General features: G+C 43.0%; 1 protein-coding gene across 5 annotated transcripts in view; it reads left to right on the forward strand.

The window, feature by feature from the left end:
• LOC149335427 (complement C3-like) overlaps positions 1-20414 on the forward strand; it is a 74674-nt gene that overhangs the window by 46201 nt on the left and 8059 nt on the right. The window contains exons 27-40 of one of the 5 annotated variants that reach the window (XM_089552111.1): positions 398-595; positions 3403-3583; positions 4974-5140; positions 6382-6540; positions 7555-7665; positions 7740-7848; positions 7932-7961; positions 8810-8875; positions 9390-9452; positions 13777-13845; positions 16757-16835; positions 17010-17097; positions 18310-18384; positions 18473-18578. In XM_089552111.1, the coding sequence (XP_089408237.1) occupies positions 398-595; positions 3403-3583; positions 4974-5140; positions 6382-6540; positions 7555-7665; positions 7740-7848; positions 7932-7961; positions 8810-8875; positions 9390-9452; positions 13777-13845; positions 16757-16835; positions 17010-17097; positions 18310-18384; positions 18473-18578 (1501 nt within the window). The remainder of the gene's footprint in view (positions 1-397; positions 596-3402; positions 3584-4973; positions 5141-6381; positions 6541-7554; positions 7666-7739; positions 7849-7931; positions 7962-8809; positions 8876-9389; positions 9453-13776; positions 13846-16756; positions 16836-17009; positions 17098-18309; positions 18385-18472; positions 18579-20414) is intronic. The other 4 variants (XM_089552112.1, XM_089552113.1, XM_089552114.1 and 1 more) reach the window with 4 other exon arrangements.

The raw sequence follows: 20414 nt of genomic DNA on the forward strand, positions 1-20414 counted from the left end.
GAGTGCGGTTTATAGTAACAAATGCCGAGAGGGTGTCATTTAGGTGATTGGGTCATTTTTCTATCCAGGCAGGTAGTATTTAGTGTTCGTGTTTATGGAGGCCGGTGATAGCAGATATTTTTGGCAATGTACTGCATGCTCCAGTTTCAATTTTACTAGTTATTTTTCTGGGCATGAATTCGGGCAGGTGCAACTTTTACCAAAGGACCCGTATGCTTTTGCAAAGGTGAAAGTAGCCATTGACGAACCCAGATTTTGCGGCCCTGTGAAGGTACTTGAGCTATCTATCCGGCGGAGTGCATGTTGGGATCTTAGTCGCACAGTAAAGTAGGCATTTCAAGTAAGGCGTGCGCTGACACTAAGGTGTCCACCTCGATCGTCTAATAATGTTGTGTAGAGGTGGCGGCGTTCGGCCGTGAGCGACACAACCGGGCGGTTGGACGCGGATTACCTCCATGGACTTCCTGCAATAACTGGAGTCCAGGAGGCACCGGGCTTTGACTCTCCCGATGGGGACGAATGGCCTGACTGGCTGGATGATCTTGCGGCGGACACATACGACTCTGGGCTCGACCAGACAGTCCATGGGTCTCAAGTAAGGATCCTATTGTAATGCATGGGAAGGAATGCTAGGCAGGTCCTAGGCAACTTTCAGCATAACACAGGACAACGTGCATGGATCATACGTTTCTTATTTCATGGCACTGCACTTAAGTTCGTCCCCTGGAGAACGGTCTTCGTACCAGACTCTTTTTGACCACAACCAATGAGAAACAGATGACGCAGGCAAGAAATTCTCACTTGCTGTCTTCAGTAGTCAGGATCCAAGATAGAAAGTGGGCACGTCAACCAGAGTCCCATTGACCATTTCTGGTCGCTTCATTCCATACACGAAGACATTGCCGTATCTGCTTGGATGTGGGCAGAATGACGCTTCTGGCTCGAAATCGGCAAAGCATAAATGTAAGACAGCTTGTCAAAACAACGAGAGAAAATGAACACTGGGTGATGTGATTTCATCAACGAAAACATGAGAAGTCATCAGATTTCTCGAGAAGAGTTGACTGCAAGTTTGCCATTAAATGCAGCACATCAAGATGATATGGATGTGAGCAATGAGTCACTTATCCGAAACACGTAAAGGTGGTCCTGAAGAAGACAGTGGCAAAGGTATCTGTTGAGAAGGCCCCTCACCCTCTTGAAGCAGCCTGGAAAAACAAAAAAGAAAGCTTTGGTTCTGAACACCTAGAAATTTTTAAGATTGCTTACCGTAACGTGCAAACTAAGCACGAATAGTGACCTCAGTGACTGCACAGTTCTTCTGAAGACACTGAAGAAGGCAGTAAACCTCCAGCTCGACTGGTCAACTTCTGCGTGTAGCCACAAGCTTGGGAGCAAGCTCAGGTTGTGAGGAGAGGAATGGAACAGTAACCGCATCACCGTGGGTGGGCACCCGAACAGCATTGTGAGGGAAGGAGTTAAGGGGGTGAGAGAGAGAGAGAGGGAAAGAGACTGGAAGGAGTGCAATCATATACCATGCACGACCAAGGGCTTGCTGGGGTGGTTCCGAACCACTCTGGTTCATGACTGTAGCGGTAAACTTATGCAGCGCTTATTTAAGCTTAGTAAACTAAGCATCTCTGCTTCGTAATAGGCTAAAAAAATGCCGACCCTGCACCGCAGACTCGTTTCAGACCAGGACAGCCTCATGACACCACCTTATGATACCCTCGCGGCAAATGACCTTCCGGGAGTCCAGGTCATATATGCATATATTTTCGTTCTCTCAGTGCATGGTACAATATCGCATCATCCACTATTGCTTTCAGGTGCGGTTGAACGTTTTTCAAACAAGTTCACTAAAATTGTCTCAAAATGCAACCTAAAAGATGAGGCGCATTCATATGCGTTCAACGGCATGTCCCTCGACTAATGCGGCACTTAGGCCTTTTATGTGCGCTAGTTTCAATGACATGATGGCTAGCACGTTGGTATCCTAACAAGGGCTTCAGTGTCATGTCACATGCTCTCTTCAATTCTTCAATGCTATGGTCTAGTGTGCTGTGCTCGCTGAACGACGGAGTACCACGAACACAGCATAGTGTCTATGGAGTGAATATTGCTGCAAAACGATGCCACTTCCACTGTTCGTGCAAAACAGTGCAAAACAACGCCTCTGCACTGCTAACAATAGATTAAAATTGGCACTCAGCGATACGCTCTAAAAGTGAAGTTATGCTGGATGCTCTTGCAGGCAAAATATCTGGAGGGCAATTTGTTTCGTCTAGCACGAAAATCTGGTCTGATGTCCACGTCTCATGTGGCAAGTTCGTATGAAGCTCTGAGTTTATTAAGCGGGCCGAATAAATAATCACTGCACCTTACGTGTCGGCAACGTAGCACTTGGTTCAGCTTAGCTAGCACCACTTTACACATTGATGGTGTTTACAAGTGTTTTTTTCTTGTCTGCATGTTTGCATGTTTCTGCATGCATTTCTGAAGTATTTTACATAGTTAATGCGTGGAAACTTTTACGTGCGAACGTATAAGTCTGTTAATCTGGCAAACTTGCTCTTATTTTTCTTGTCTTGTTTTCATGCTGGTAGATGCAGACTCTTGACCTTTTCCCTGTTCTTTTTTTACATCTGGGAATTGTTTACTGAAGTACAGGGCTTAGTACTTACATGTTCATATACGCGTGATGCAAGGGTCTACTAGGTCGTATATTTACCACATCTACTACTGTTTTACCACTTCGAAGCAATCTAAAAATTGGTTCTACAATACAAGTCCCGAATTCTGTTGCCAGAGGTAAGAGGGGTGGCCAATCCATTCTGCCTCCTGAGATGTCGCGCTATATTATTTGTTGAAAACGAATGGCTTTACAATCGAGGTAAAGTTTGGAGCATCATCGTTTCAGAAAGAACATTGTTTTGAAGCGGCAGCATACTTCGGGCACCTGCACACTAATCCTCAAAGGCCCTAATAGAAAATGAGGGCCCCTGCTCGAAACACTAGCGGCGCTCTTCAATTTGCTTCCCGGACTCGTGCCATTGGGCTTTTTGGCTGCACCTCAAGATGAAGGAGCATTGGAAGGGCACGCGCTTTGTGCCCGATTAAGAGGTGTGCAGTGGGCCATTGGTGTTGTCAGCAGCGGCACTCATTCTTCTATGCGCGCACACACAGACGGTGCATTAGCGAGGGAGGTGCATTGCTGATAGTGAGGGATATATTGAACAGCGACAGTTTGTCTAAAAAAAGAACACTGCAAACTTCCATTTGAATGTCGCATTATTGAAATTTATCACAGTTGAGGTGGTTAACTTGTTGAAGGACTTTCATATAATTTACCGCTTGCCTAAGTGCAGGCATGCTTAGTGTTCCCCATCGAATGTCTCTAAGGCCTACTTTCAGATACTGCGCCGGACGGTGGAGCTGGCTCAGAGGTACCTACGGGAGAACGCATTCGACAGTGACGAGCCGTACGTCGCGGCCCTAGTTGCTTATGCGCTCAGCCAAGCCAATGACACGGAGAAGTACGCCACCCTGTCCGCACTCAAGGACAAGCTCATCTATGATCCCAGTGAGTATACTCTTGCGTTTTCCTTGCAAACAAGACCAGGAAGGTAGGGCGGTACATGTTTCTTAGATACTATGAGCATAGATGCAGTATTCCTTAATGGTCCAAGAATAGATGCTGCACATTCTACACCTTCTTACAAAAAATGGTTCTAAAAAATAATGTGCCAGTATATGGGATATTGTTCGGTTCAGAGAGGTCTGTAATGCTGATCAGTACATACATACATACATACATCCATATTTATTTTGTCATATCTACACATGGAAGTATGTGTGCCTGCGGAAGCACAAGACAGGGCGCTTGTGGGTGGGCCACGGCAATCATACAAAGTGCAGACTCAGTACAGACAAAGTAACATGGTTTGCAATATAAAAGAGACCATACTATGGTCTCGCACATAGTAAATGGCACATAGTATGGTCCGCAAACCATACTATGTGCCATTTAGGATATCATATCGGTCACAAAATGACATGCTCTGATATACGATTTTCTCCATTAAAATAGTAATGGTAGGCAATATAGCGATTGGTCGGTAGTTTCTATCAGATTTTTGCCCGACTTATAGATGGGCTGTATAAGAGGTATTTTCATACCTTGTGGTATTTCCCCTATTGAGAAGCAACCGTTAAGAATATGCAGGAGCATAATTTTTAGTTTGCTGTAATTATTTCTTAGATCTCGTAGTCTGATCTTATCGTATTCGGGAGGTTTGCTCAGTGGGAGGACCTGAAGAATATTCCATAACTTAGTGTCATCAGCATTCGGTAAGTACGCAGAATTTAGTACGTTTGGACCGTTGTATGGAGCCGAAGGAACTTGGGTTACGTTTTTAATTCCTTCACAGATGTAGCAAACTGTTTGCAGAATGAGTCCGCCATAGATTGATTACTTTCACTGCCAAAGGTATGGGTTAATTCGGCATTTAGATTTCTGTTTTTAGTTTTACCCGTTATGTCATGAAGAAGTCTCCACGTTTTTTTCATATTACCACGGCATTTTACAAATTCAGCAGAGTAAAACCGCCGCTTTCCTAATCTTAACATCTTAGTATCTTCTAACTTCGCCCAAAAGGATCTCATGGCCAACAGTACTAGTGGGATCTGCCCGGCCGCATACTGTGGCTAGGTGTTTCACCGATAGTGCGAAACAGTCTGACACTTAAGAGTGACCACTTCGTTACCAAAGTGTTCTCTTATTGATTCAAGAACTACGTTGCCATGATTGTTGATCATGGGCTCGGTGACAATGCACCGCTGGTGGAGCAGTGAAAAACGTGCAACAAAAATTAAGATTTCAAATTTGCAGTATGTACAAGCAATGGAAACATATTTCAATGAAAGACTCTGATGAATGTTTTGGTGAACATTTCATTTTCTGTTCCTTGCAGTGCTCAGCACGAGAAGCACGGGCATGGAGGCTAGTCCCTTGGTTGTCGAAGGCACCGGGTATGCACTGCTTGCACTGCTTGCTCACAACGACATCGAAACGAGCAAGGCAGTGGTCAACTGGCTCAATACGCATCGCTCGGCGTCCGGCTCTTTCGCATCAACACAGGCGAGCCTTTTTCTCAAGTTGAAATGTGGGCTTGTTGGTTCCCTGTTCCAGAAACCACAACTGGACAGCAGAGAAGGGACAGAGGAGAGACGTTAGCAGGAAGGTGGCAGTCGCCAACAAGCGCCCTGTGGTCAACATTTCTTCTCTGTCTCTTGTCTGCTGGTATGTGCTACAATTTCGCGAGGCGTTGTTGTTGAAGTTGTTGAACAGTAGGGTGACGGCATCCTTGGCTGGAGGCAAGTGACATCGCCAGACGGGAGCATTTCTATTCATCATCACACTGAAAGTGGTGGCACTTCTGGTGAAGGCATCAACAGCTGCTAATGTTATTACACCACCAACACATTAGGGAGTTAAGTGTTCCTGTGAATTCTTTTAGTCACTTCTCAGAGCTGGTCCCTGCTCATCAGGGACTATATCCCCAATGCTCATTGCACTTGAAGACGAGTTGGGGCTAGAAATGGGTCTACACTAGGCTCATCATCACCAGCTTGATGATGCCTACTGCAGGAGAAAAACATCTGCCATATCTGTCCAGTGAACCCTGTCCTGTGCCAGTTGCGGCCACCTTATCCCTGCAAACTTCTTGATCTTATCGGCCCACCTAACTTTCTGCTGACTCCTGCTACGCTTGCCTTCTCTTGGATTCCGGCCCATTACCCCTAATGACCATCGGTTACCTGCCTTTGGAGTACATGCTCTGTCCAAGCCCATTTATTATTTTTGATTTCGACTAGGATGTCATTAACCCTCGTTTATTATCTGACCCACTCTGCTCCCTTCCTGTCTCTTAATGTTGCACCTATAATTGTTCTTTCCATAGCTCGGTGAGTTTGCCTCAATTTAAGCTGAACGCAATTTGGTTTGCCCCCATCTTTCCTCTCATAGGCTAGTACCGGTATGATACAGCTGTTATATACTGTTAGGCTTGGCTACTGCGATGCTTCGACACTCAGCTGGGTTATGAAGGTCACCAAGGTGGATGGATCCAGGCAAATACCTGCGGGACTCTCCAATGTAACATGCCCATCAGATGTTTGGAAACCACGCTAGAGGGGAGCAAAATGAATGCCACAGTTAGCTGGCGGCGCGTCCTCTTATGTGACAGCCTGCCTCTGCGCTCGCCTCGACGAGACGCGCGTCTTTTCATGAAAAATGGGCAAAGTGGTGCCTCAATATCCTTCTCTTGCTCTATTTAATTATGTTTTCAGAAGGTGGGATCATTGTCTCTTATTTTTCAGGACACCGTGGTGGCCCTTGAAGCATTGACGGAATTCGCTCTGAAATCAAGGGAGCCAAACGTAGACCTCACGTGTAACGTTACCCTTAGCAATAAGCGGGACTTCCAGAAAAGCATTCGCCTTAAGCGTGACAACGCTGCCATCCTTCAGCAAGTGGACGTGAGTGGTCATTCTGTGCACACAATTTCGCATTACGTGTTTTGCTAAGTTTCCTAGGAGTGCAAGTGCTTTCGTGTTTTGGCGCGGCAAATCGTGCATGTTCACAGCTCTTCTTCATTCCTCATACATATTAAGGTATGTAGTAATGCCAAGGAAAATATTACTGATTTCATTTTTTTGCTAAATTATTGCAGAACAACCTACTTAAAGGTTTCTTGCAACGTTTCTTGCCAAGGGTACGAAAAGCCTAAATACTGATAGGTATGCTATGCCTATCATCCTCCCACAAAAGTTTTAGATCTGGCTTATGTAGCGCTAGAGATATAGAGGATTAAAAACGGCCTTTCGCCATTTTTCTCTCATTTCATACACCGGAGCGAGCCAGAAAAAGTAAAGGTTATGGTTCAGAACAACTCTCCCCGCACTCGTCAACTTGCTACTCTGCTCGGTAGTTTGGGCTTTTTTTTGCCATTTGCTCCCCACCACGTCTCGACAGTAGGGGGATGAGTGGAAAAAAGCAAGATCTCCAGCATCCTGTGCATGCCGCCTCTTTTGTCTGCTTCGCCTATGATCATCGTTGCTAGTTTTTGGCGAACCAATGACCATCCCTGATTGCTGACATCTTGTCTTCCTTCACAAGAGAGTGACAGCAGACGTTACAACGGTCCGCGGGAAGGGAACCCTTCGAAAATTATTTGTAAACTACCGGCTAACTTTTGAGGACTTTTCTGAGACATTAAAACTCAATGGCGTTAATTTTACGTAAAGCACGAATTTCAAAGCCACCTTGAAAAATGTTGGATGGACCCTTTGGGTTCCACAGAAATAGCGGGAAAGCTCAGCGTAAACATCAAAACGATGACGTCTTGGTGCATGTTGCATATTGTTTGGTAGTAGTCTAAATTTAGTTTTCTTTGTATGGCGAGTCAGAATGAAACACAGGAATAAATTGCTAATCCTAAGCGAAAAACACGAGGGGTACAATAACCAAGTTACCGTTCTGTTTCCCTCCAGATTCACGACATCAGAGGCAAAATGTTCGTCAAAGCCAGTGGCACTGGTAGCGGACTTCTCTCGGTCAAGTTGAAGTACAATGTGGTCGTACCACCAGAGCTTCTGTGCAAGGTTAGTGCCCAGTTGTATAAAACCACGGTCTGAGCCACTCACGAACATAAATTGTTTTTGCTCTCTCATCCTAGTTCAACATCACGGTTCGGACTGACATCCACAAATCGCGAGCGAAGAACGCCAAAAAATTTGACTCTTTCCCTCCAGACCTTATCGCAGATTTGCTCGGCGACAGTCGAAGTGAGTTGCCGTACTTTTGTATTTTCAAATACCATGATCATTTTCGAGACATCAACCTGCTTTGTTTATTTTTTTTTATACAGGACGTCGCTCAGTTGGCTCATGGTTTCGAAGTGAGTAGTGTTTTTGTGTGCTGAGCCTTTTCAACCTGAATTAAGCGTATCGCGTCAAACAACTGAAATTGCAGCTGAATCTACGAGTTGGTGTGTGAAACACTGCAAGAATTGTTCTAGCAAAATTACCCGAGTAGAAATAGATTTATGGTCATCTCGAAATAGCACCAAGGATAAGTTAAAGAAAAAAAAATTCTTGAGCATCTGTACAAAGTTTTGTTTTCCACCTGTGCTCCATTTATTGGGGTAGATATCATTCCGCTCTTGAGTTTATTAAACAGAGTTACCTTTCTCTCTCTCTCTCTTTGCGTCTCGTGGCTTAAGCCACGTGTTGAGCCTTTACACTGTCAGGAGAGGAGAGGTGATACTACTTTTCGTTTCTTTGTTGGCAGTTTTCAATAACTATCTAAGTGGATGAGCATTGAGCACCCGGTGTTACTTTTGCTTTCGAGGAGTGCGCCATAAATTTTCGCTTGCTACTAGTGGTGTGTCAAGTGAGATCCGCCAAGCAACCCACTTCACCGAAGATGCGTTTCACCTTACCCATCTAAACTCTCTTTCAGTCACTATCTTTGTATTTCTCCCACATTTGCCCCCTCAGTAACCGTGAATTTCCTTTAACGGAGTCGAAGCTCTTGCTGGTGGTATTGCGTAAGTTTAAGGAAAATTACCTGGAGTTGTGCTGCTTACAAATCACCTAGTAATGGAACTGCCCAGAAATTGAGCCATGCATTAACAATACTTCAGGCTCGGTAAAAAAACTGAATTGGAGGAAACTGAGATACTTTAAACCTGAAAATTCCTGCTCACAGCGGGAAATATTCTTGTTTACTTTTTTTTAATCACAGGTTTTAGAAGACAACCGCCCACAACGACTCCATACTATCTTGAGCCGGTGCCAGTGAGGTCTCCATGTATGTATAAACTTTTACTGGTTTAGCACCTGCGTGCGTTCGTAATAAAGGAAGTTAACGAGCTCAGTTTTCCTAAAGTATGCACTAAAATGTACCTATGTGCATAGGCATCATAACGGCGTCCGGTGTTGTGGACTGGCGCGTCACCCAGCCTTCGCCCTTATCATACACTAATTGCCTGCTTTTGCATGGAGTTCGCACTGTAACAGACAATTCAGTAAAACGTTACACGAATAAGAGTGCTTAGATGAAATATTTACCTGTTAACTTTATTTCAGTAAAGAGGAGCACAAAAAGAAAGCTTCGCTTCTTTGAAAAAAATTTAGCACAATGAAAAAATAGAGCATTCATATTCTTCATAGATGAATGTTTTGGCTGGTACTGTGAATAATAACATGGGGGAATGAATAAACAAGAAATTCCAACATTTGCTTAGCGAGTAAAAAGTGCGTACTGATATATGTAGCAATGTTCTGCTTGGAAATTTATGTATTAATTCATTTTCACCCTCAAGGCCTGAGGCATTTTAAAGTGTGTTGGTTACTACGACAACCTCAAAAAGAAAAGCGAGACACAGGCAAGTTAATTCTTTACTCACCAACATTTGCTAAGGCTTTTGGAAATGGCGGATGTCATTCAACAGTGGCATTTGGTCTGGGAATGAGGTTCAATCAGTAGAGGCACAGGGAATGAAGGATTCACTGCAGGTTTTGCACTGCATGGCATGATCACAACCTTGCGTGCATGGTACAGCCATTTAGAAAAGCTGGATGGAGGAATGAGTTCGGTACAATAATAAGAAAAATATGAGAAATGAGAAGTCAATGAGGGTAAGTTTAAGATGCCTTTTACTGAGAATATGCTCGCATACGGTCATAGTCTTGCAGAATGAATGACACAGGGTTACTCCGAACAACTTCAAGAGCATTGGGTTTGCAATGCTGGGGTCCCAAATGAATGCTGCATTTTCTAATTTGCTATAAACAAGTGTTTTGTGCAGAAAGAGTTTTAATGAATAAGGTTAAGAAGAGTAATTGGATGAAGATGAACCAGCACGCCATTAGCGTTGTTGACTGTAGTGTTAATATTAAATGACCAAGTGAGAGCTGTTAATATTAAATGAACAAGTGAGACCACAAGAGATTTGGACAATGTGGCAATGACAAGATATGACAGATTTGAGTACTGTTTTATTCAGTGAGTTGTGATTAGGATGGGATGAAATTCTGGAGAACGTGTAATGCTTAAAAATTAGAGGTATTAAGATTGAATTTCGAAAAATCGCACCGAGAAGAAAGAGCCTCACTCTCATGCTGCAAAGCACTAATGTATTCAAAATAGTTAATTTCTCTGGTTTAAAAACAACTCAAGCCAAATTTGGAGGTCGGGATAAACATGCAGTTTTGCTAAATTGAAGCAGAGCAGTTTATGGCAAACTTTTTCAAATGCCTTACTAAAGTCAAAGAATATGCTGTCAGATTGCAAACTATATTAATACTAAGATATATTAAGATGAAATGTGTTAGTGAATTACATTAGCTGAGTTTGGCAAAAGAATTGTCTCCATGAACCTTCTTGCACTTTGCTGAAGAACCAGTTAACTTCGAGAAAGTTTACGATGTTACAGTGCAGGGCGTGCTCTAGTAATTTGTAGGGGATACTAGTTTATAATGTATTGATGTAATTGAAATGAGAATTTTTTCCCATGATTTCTCGGCCGTCAGCATCCAGTCAGAAGAGAGAGTGCAGGTGCTGATATATAGCTGAAAAAACAAAGTATAATGAATGTGTAGGGGTGGGTGCTTTCCATAAATATGGAATTAAGTTAACACTATGGCTAGAAGCCACTTTAAGAAACTCAGTTAATTTCATAGTACTGGAAGGACCGATGCTTACCTTGCTCATCAATGGGTGAACGTATGACTGAGGGCAAGTGGCAACGTTGTTGCAGTGCATAGAGAAAAATTACCAAATGAAGTTTTATTTAAGGTCTTAAGAGATTCGGAAGCAGAAATACTGAGCCTACCACAGTGAGGTAAACTGAGGAACAGTGATGGCCAAAAGACTTTCCATCGCCGTTTACAGCATTTTAAGCTCGAAGTCTCGAGTAAAAAGCGTAGCTTCGCTTCACCAGTGACCCCCGCACCTACAACTTCTCCACGCCCAGCGCTGCACCTTACTACACCTGCACACGATGCGACCCGCCCACACCCCTAGAGACGTCACTGGCATTAGGTGCATAAGGGGCGAGTATTGTTCGGAACAAGGCCCATTCCAAAGATATTCGCTGTTCTGAGACAGCATCTCTCTACAACACATGTAACACAGAACACACACATTCTTTCACGTCCCTTAATGGGACATTGACGAAAACTTCGGCTAATAATTGTTTTCAGCAAAAATTGGTTCTCAGAGTCTTTCTGGCTATGTTCACATTTGTCCTGCTGGAAAAGATGCATTTGTTGGCGAGAAGATTGGATTTAAAAATCTTGCCTCCAGTAAACTAAAACTATGGACGACCCTGCCGAAAATTAATTTGCTATATTTTGAAGTGAATGCTGGTGTAGCGTAGTTGCTGGCATCTGCGGTTTATGCCAGAAGGCAGAGTGTAGCATGAACCAGCCACCACGGTGGCTCAGTGGCCATGGTGCTCGGCTGCTGACCCGAAAGACGCGGGTTCGATCCCGGCCACAGCGGTTGAATTTCTTTGGAGGAGAAATTCTAGAGGCCCGTGTACTGTGCGATGTCAGTGCACGTTAAAGAACCCCAGGTGGTCGGAATTTCCGGAGCCCTCCACTACGGCGTCTCTCATAGCCTTAGTCGCTTTGGGACGTTAAACCCCGTAAACCAAACTAAACCAAACCAGAGTATAGCATTAATAAAGAAAAGATCCGTGCCCAAAAATGGGCGCCGAGGCATGCGTTTTACTTGCTAGTTCAGCCGGGGAAGGCGACATGTGCTTTGTGCTTCTTGGTATTTTCGAGCTTATAAAAGCTCCATTTTTGGTGAGATTGGCTTCTGTTTCTTAAGCTACAAATGCATATTTCACTCTTAAGAGAAATGTTAACATACTCGGAGAGTCTGAAAATTAATTTTTGATTGAAGCCAATAATTTTAAATTGCCTCCGTGTCCTTTTAAATAAACACATCACCTCTAAATTTGCACAACGATGATCTGATTGATCTTAATGTCTTCTCATACTTCCCCGTGCTGTGCCCATTACCTGTATTTTGCCTTTTTTTGAGGGCAAAAATAAATTTCTAGTAGCAGAAAAAGAACTTTGGGAGGTGGGAGGGGTGAGGTTTAACTCTATAGTATTTATAGTAGTATACAGCACCGTGGACGCTGTGTAAATGGTGTCCATCGCCTAATACTGAAAATAGAACAATTTGTCCAGAAACACTGTGCTGGCACTGTTCTTTCAAGGTTTGAGGCTTATTTTATACGGCATCACATATGTTACAGAGGTAATAAGCTATAAAAAGGAGATCTCGAAGTTATCCTGTCATGGGGACTTTCTGTTAAAGAGCGGGTAAGAAAAATTTTATACATTGGGCCGTATATTATAATATAATCTGAAAACGTGAACAAGAATAAAGGTTCACGTAAATATACACAGTAATTATAAAATTTTAGTATTATCGACTTGGGTAAGTACATCAGTGTGTTACAGCTATAATGCAAACAACTGTACTACTTAATTAATGCAGGAACAAAAAATAGTACAGAAGATTAAGATTAAACAATATGGCAGAAACCAAAAATGCACGGTAAATATAATCTTAATTTGTCTGTGCAAAAAATTATATGAAACGCAGAAGATTAAACAACACTGACAAGCAAAAAAAGAATTAGATGTGAAAAAAAATACTGTAAAGTTGACGAACTATAAGAATGGAGAACAAATTATTTCTCGTCGAGATGAGGAAGAAACGGCAAGCTGTGAGACTGTCCGATGATTTCAGGTAATGAATTCCGCTGGGAGATCGCTGAGAAATAAGCTTTTCTGTCTTGCATAATTCGTGTTATGTTTGGCTGAAGCACATTACTGTGTTCAGAACATCTGGTCTTGTGTTAGAAAACCACATTGATGAAAACCATTGAAGACATTATCATTGTTGCAAGCTCAAAAAATCAACAATGCTAACTTCATTTCTAGTGATAATGGAAGAAAGTCAGAGTTTTAATATGAATCAAGAACGGATACTCTTGGTAAACTGCATGTTGTAAGGCTTGATTCTGATGATTCTGAAGGCAACATCGATATATAAAAGGTTTATCATGCGAAGATGCTAAACAATATGTAAGGTGACTGTGCAGAAAAGAGTAGTACTGTGAACCGATAATTTCTGGTTGAGGATGAAGAAACTAGGCATTCAGATCAAACTTATAAGTGCATCTCAGGAACAACACCAAGAACGTCATATTTCAAGTCTGCAATCGAAGCCCATCAAGGAAGCCTTCTCCCCTAACATTTTTGCCATGTTATGCCCACCCCTCATGTAATGTCCCGGCCAGGGACCTTTGAGGTATAATAACTAACCATTAACTACCTATTAACTTACTAACCAACTGTTAACTACCTATCAACTTACTAACTGCTAACTACCTACTGACTTAATAACAGTTAACTACCCATTGGCTTACTAACTAACTGTTAACTACCCCCTGGCTTACTAACTAATCGTTAGCTACCCATTAACTTAATAACTAACCATTAACTGCCTATTAACTAAATAACTAGCTATTCTACCTATTAAATAAATAACTAAATAAATAAATGAGGGTAACAGTTAGATGGGCAAACAGTATTAATACCTGAACAAAGGTTGGTGAATTAAACCACTACAGGTGGCTGTGTTTTGTGTTAACATCTGAATTATTTTTCTATTTTGTGCAGTGGCAGCTGAATCACGGAGAAGAGACTCCCCAGCGGCCCCATTCTTCCCTGATGGGGACTTCTCACGCGGTAGGTTGAACAGCGACAGCGGGTGACCGATACGGGTATCATAAACAGTAGCGCGTTAAAGGGAAACTGCATAGGTTTTAGAAATCAACTAGTTTAAAAGGGTCGAATGAGTGAAACCTGCAGGTAAAGCATGAGAAGTCTTTTTGGGCTAGCACTTGAAATAGTGACATAATCGCCGATTAAAATCCGGACGCCCTTCAAGTTTCTCCGCAGCGCATAACGCCAAGTGGGGGGGTGCATGATGACGCCATCGAAGGTATCGGTACATTTCCAACACACAAACACCTGCTTTGAAGGAAAAAAAAACCAACGCCACCGAAGGCGAACCCTGCCGAGAGTTGTTTGGCAGCGTCTAACGCATCAGGGCAGGGTGCGGCTGACGGCAGCGGTAACTTGAAATCATACCTTCCATGACGTCACGCTGAGTTTCCCTGCCTTTCTCCGGTGCATTGAGGGGAAGCGCAAAATTCAATCGTCAATTATGTCACTATTTAGATGCTAGTGCAAAAACACTTGGCACGCTTTACCTACTGCCTACATAGATTTTAATCCTTGAATATCGCGAAATTCTCAAAAAGAGCTGCAGTTGCCATTTAAGCAGCAAATGCTTTCTACCCTCAATCTCAGCAAACCAAAGCAAACATTGTCCCAAATTGTGGTGAAATTGATCCCAAAACAGGGTCCCGAATTTTCCAACCTTTTTTTCCATCTGGAGCACTATTGAGAGAAAAAAAAACCTTTCTCCATATTGTATAACAGCGAAGTGAATGCCTTTTTAGCTCCTCCGGATTGAAGAAGAGGATGAGAAAGCATTGATGAGTAACATGAACTAACTTGCTTTATTAGCACTGAGCGACAGCAAACATTATTCACACTAGTTAAAAATACAGCAAAAGGCTGCCCTCGTGTTAATCTCAAAATCCTTCTTTCCTCGCTTAAGTAACGATTGCAAACCATTTTGGGAGCCTTTCCTTTGCCAATCAAAAAGCAGGTTATCGAGACCAACCATCCATCTTTGATCTAAACTTCACGGGCAAACCAAGAGCCTGCCGTTCACTACCCGTGGTGAGAGTGCCACCGAAGGCTTACATGGTATAAATTTGAGGTAGCATGTGTTGCTTTTTACGAAGGCATAAATACAAAGGCACTTCCGCTAGCCTCGAGGGCCTAGGAGGGAGAGTGCTATGCGCCGCATCGGATTCCCTTTTCAAGTTAATTGGAAGTAGTTGCACGGCTGCTGGCGGTAGTCCACCAGTGAATGTGACGAATGTAAGCCCGTCTTTTGTTTAATAAACTGCAGGTGCACCAGGAGAAAAAAATGGTTTCCACGCTGCTGTGTCAGTGCACACCACCTTATTGAAACATTTTCCAGGAAGGGTTTTCTGGCGGGCTAGTTGGTGCTTGTCGTTCATGATTAAACTGCGCGAAAAAAACACGAACTGAGACAGAAAACATGTACACATATAGAGCACAGAACGCGCTATGCGCTCTATGTGTGTACGTGTTTTCTGTCTCTGTCCGTGTTTTTTTCGCGCAGTTTAATCATGAACGGTTTTCCAGGAATCACAGGTTGTCTCGGCCTTTTGTTACAACTGCTAACTTACGCTGAATAGGAAAACTCGAAGGCTTACTTCGCGAGAGTCTAGTCCCCATTGATATTTGAAGCAGCCTCAGCACAGATAGTTTATCTTCATTTCCAGACGCGTAAGACCAACATGCCTCAGGCCGCTCAGCTATGTCCGTGGCTACTAGCGTTTTGTGTTGTAGCAGCATTTCCTAACGAGTAAATCTTCTTTCATTTGTTCCTGCGGTGCTTTCTAGTGCTGAGTGGCAGTGGTGGTGCAACTGTGGCCATGAAATAGAGATGGATGAGTGAACAGACGAGAAGGCTCGCCTATCCTTTATAAAAAACATTTATAGACTTTCTATAGATTTCTTATAGACTCTTGCCTTCCTGCAGATATTGCCTTTTGTCTATTCATAGTTCATAGAAAAGTCTACTAAAAATGTATGGCCATAAATCTATAGATTGTCTATAAAGAGTCTATAGTATTTATATTGTGTATAGACTATTCTACATATAAACTTTATAGAGATGTCTAGAATAGATATCATTGCTTATAGTATTTCCTCATTTTATGTAATTAGGTAATATCATTACTTATACTTCAGTTTTATACTTAGCATGTCTGGCTAGTCCATTACATTATTTGTACTGTGAATTTTATTTTGTAGCTGTGATTTTTTTAGCGTTATATCACCAGTTGGAGTGCTTTTCTTTGATTATGTAAAGAGGAGTAGCCAGCACCGCAGACACCAACATCTCCTTTTATGTCCATGTCAATAAAAAAAAAAGTACATGGACAGCCTACAAACACTGTCTAAAGAAATTCAGCTAGCAATGTTGGCAGTGGCATGTTTATGTTGCCACACAAGAAGGTGAGATGCGGCCAGGACTCCCGAACGCATCGATAATGCTGGAGAATAGCGGGTGAGTGCACAGCACATTAAGCAGTGAAAGCGGCGAAGGGTGCTAAGTGCGCAGCTCAGCACAAAAAAAATAAGCGGCTGAACAGGGCGGCACGCGACGCACATAAAGTAAAGCGGAGAGGGATGGCGACGGTTCCTCAATCTGCTAAAGCAGTCAGGGAGACACCAGGCGCGATGCGCAGCTCGAAGAACAGAAGTGGGTGAAGGTGCTCTAAGGAATCCAAGGGATAGTTTGGCTACCAATATCTATGAGCACATGTTAGCAGCCAAGAATCTCCCTATGATTTCCATTACGATGAATATGTTCAATGCGCTTGCATGAAATCTTGGACCTTGAGCGGTTTTGTAAGCTTTGAGGTAATAGCAGAAACATGCTAGCTCTCATTCGTTGTGTACTTTTGTTGTATATTTGTACTTACAGCTAACAGAGACACCGCTGCCGTCTCAGTGGAAGAACCACAACGAAGCAAGCTTACGTACGACGTTGAAGTCTGCGCGCGGTGAGACAGCTCTTTTTAACACTATTCTTGTAACATCACAAAAGAAAGAACAAAAATAGACTTTATGTACTTGTTGGGCTGTTTTTTTTTTTTGCATTTAGGCATTCCTATTTGCATTTTACATTTTATAGCAGATATTCTTCAAAGTGCAGTTCTGACTTTCCATCCTTTCAGCTACATCGGCTTTGAGGATTCCAACATGGCTCTTATAGAAGTCGGCCTCTTCAGTGGATTCGCGCCCATAGAAAAGGATCTGGAAGCGGTAAGCTATATATATATATATAATATAGAAGAAGGGGTCAGAACTTTGCAATTATCTTCATTTAATACACGACAGTTTCGAACGGAGGACCGAGAAGGACGGTCCTCCGTTCGAAACTGTCGTGTATTAAATGAAGATAATTGCAAAGTTGTGACCCCTTCTTCTACAAGTCTTCTTGGCCCATTGAACGACAAGTCCTGCTGCAACTACTATATATATATAAGCCTGTTCTGGTACTTTTCTCATGGTTGTCAAGCTTTAGCTGTATGCTCTGAGCCGATTAAGAGACAGTCGTCAACTTGAATAAAGCTTCTTGCATCATTCACGAACATACATGGGTTATTGGTTCATGGAGGGTTTAACGTCCCAAAGTGACTCAAGCTATGAGGGATACTTAAGGGCTCCAGAAATTTTGACCACTTGGAGTTCTTTAACATGCACTGGCATCGCACAGTGTACGGGCCCCTAGAATTTTGACTGCCGCGGCCGGAATGAAACCCGCATCTTTCGGGTCAGCAGCCGAGTGCCATAACCACTGAGCCATCGCAGTGGATGGACATACATGGGATAGAAGGAACTTGGTGGTGGAGAATTTAGTGATCACGAGCTCCTGATCTGCCGTGTACTATGCAGTCACATTGAAAAATCTAAATAAATGTGCTTTGGCTACCTCCATCCTTAAAAAGGTAATGGACAAGCGCTATTACTTAGTTGTACTCACCTGCATGCCTAATTTTATTAAACCATCTTTTTTATTCATGACACTCCTAGCACATCAGCGTCTCTGCTGTGCAATGTCAGAGCATGTTGAAGAACCCCTAGCTGGTCGAAATTTCCGGAGCCCTTCACTACAGTGTCCCTCTTAGCCTGAGTCGCTTTAGGACGTTAAACTGCCATAAACTCTTAAGCCTGATGTATTCATATGAAAATGCTGTGCCATGGAATCAGATGTCAGTACAGTGGCTTGCCGCCCTCTAACCCAGGCTGGTGCCCTGTATAGTAGCTCGTTTCGTTCATGTAAAAAAGCTTCGTGGATAGCTGCGTGGAAATTAAAGAGCTGAGCAAAGCTATGAAGCAGCGAGGGCTGTTTAATTAGCAGCTTAATTTATGCCAGATTTACAACTAACTTCTTGGTGTTTATGTACCTATATTATGGCATATAGGCGCATGAGCCTTAATTTTTTTACCCTCACTCTTTTTTTCTTTTTCTAGGCAAGAAACCTCAACAACTCCCTTTTGGCGAAGTATGAAATGACCGAGAAAAATGTCATCCTTTATTTTGAAAAGGTTGGCAAGTACTGTTACTGCCCATGCTAAAAAATTCCAAGCACAATATCTCGATAATTCATGTGTTTCTTCGTTTATCACTTGACAGATACCTTGGGAATCCCCGACCTGTGTTAAATTCAGAATAGAACGTCAGCACGTGGTCTACAATGTTCAGTCTGCTGTTGTAAAGGTGTATGACTACTACAATCCAAGTGAGTCCTTTGTTTTGCGTGAGACATTTTTTAAACATGATAGCGTTTAGGGTTCCATTCCGTGCAAAAACCGGCGTCGGCGTAACTGGAAAATTCTGATTGGTCGGGAGCATAGTGACATAGAAAAACAGTTTCGCTGAAAGGAAAAAAAAAAGGTGGTTACGTGGTATCGAGCTCTGTCCTTGGAGTAGGGAGCCGGGCATGCTACCTCCACCACTGAGGATCGTTAGTTCAGTGAATAAATGGCAATCTTGCACAAGCATATCCCACTGCACAGTAGGCTATTTACACTACAGAAGGAATTAATTAATCAGGTTCACTAATTAGCATCACTAATTAAAGAACGATGATGTGTAATAAAGCAGTATATGATGGCAACAATCGTGCTGATGTCTGTCTGCGAAATAGTACGCCAGGTGACCCCCAAGCGACCGTACTATCGCGTCATACAGTTACGGTGAACTTAAGTGTCCACTAGTTTTCTTCCACACCACAGATCACAGTTTTAAAGGTTTCGCTGTGCCTCGCAAGAGTCGTGTGATGGAAGGAGAACGAAAGAAGTGCGACCGAAATTAATAGCTTGTGCTGCAAAGTAGAAGCAATTTCTTTGTCGAAACAGTTTATCAGGAGGGCAGTTCATTACTCATGCCTCTTATTGAGCCTTTTGCAGAGCACAATTTTCTGTGATGTCGCTATCAACACTTCCAGTCTGATCCATGGAAAAGTTACTCACATGAAAGGCACTAAACAATATGCATTTTTATTTCTCGTGGTATAGAGAACAATATGTGCCAGCCCACATTTTGTGGAGTGTGTATGTGCATGCTTTCGTGCTTTGCTGGAATGGCATTTTGCGTTACTTTTCGATTAACCCTTTGAGGGTCGAATTATTTTGAAGAAAACTTTCCCAGGTGGTCAAATTACTTTATTGCGGATCTTGAATCTACAAAATGTATATAATCGAGAATAAATAGTAAAAAAAAATTAGGAACAGTACTTTGGTGACAGCATCACTCACAACTGGAAAATAGAATAGAATAGCAACGGTGATAAGGAAGCTAAGAGCAGCACCAATAAAGATAGAAATCAACTTTCGCTGCCTCTGCAAAAGAGTGCCCACAAAGAGAAAACACGTTTCGGGCGACTCCGTTGCGATCCCGCGGCGCAATCGAAACCGCGTAGGCGCGTTGCCACAGAGGGCGAGAATATCTCGCGAGCAACGGTGATAAGCAAGCTAAGAGCAGCACCAATAAAGATAGAAATCAACTTTCGCCGCCTCTGCAAAACAGTGCCCACAAAGAGAAAAAAACGTTTCGCGCGACTCCGTTGCGATCCCGCGGCGGAATCGAAACCGCGTAGGCGCGTTGCCACAGAGGGCGAGAATACCTCGCGAGCAACGGTGATAAGCAAGCTAAGAGCAGCGCCAATAAAGATAGAAATCAACTTCGGCAGCCCCTGCAAGATAGTGCTGACAAAAAGAAAACTCGAATTTCGCGCGACTCCGTTGCGATCACGCGGCGAAACCAAAACTACAAAAGGGGTGTTGCCGCAGTCTGTGCCGCCGCGCTAGAGCTAGACATAAGTTCTGCTTATCTCCGTAAGAAGGCAGCACGAAATTGAAACACTTCTTGTAAGTCCTAAGAGGTGGCAGCACCCCCCAGTGAGCACGCATTGTTCTTTTGGTACAAAATTTCAAACGGAAGATCGAAACCGTACCCGTACGGCAAAGACCTTGCGGGACAGAAAACCGCCGCCGTACATATGCGGCAAAAACCTTTAAAGGGTTAATATTTGTACTTCCCAGTGTTAAATCTAGTATATACGCTACTTTTTTAT

The sequence above is a fragment of the Amblyomma mixtum genome, chromosome 7 (assembly GCF_055824585.1).
Source record: "Amblyomma mixtum isolate Tamu chromosome 7, ASM5582458v1, whole genome shotgun sequence".
Taxonomy (NCBI): Eukaryota; Metazoa; Arthropoda; class Arachnida; order Ixodida; family Ixodidae; genus Amblyomma; species Amblyomma mixtum.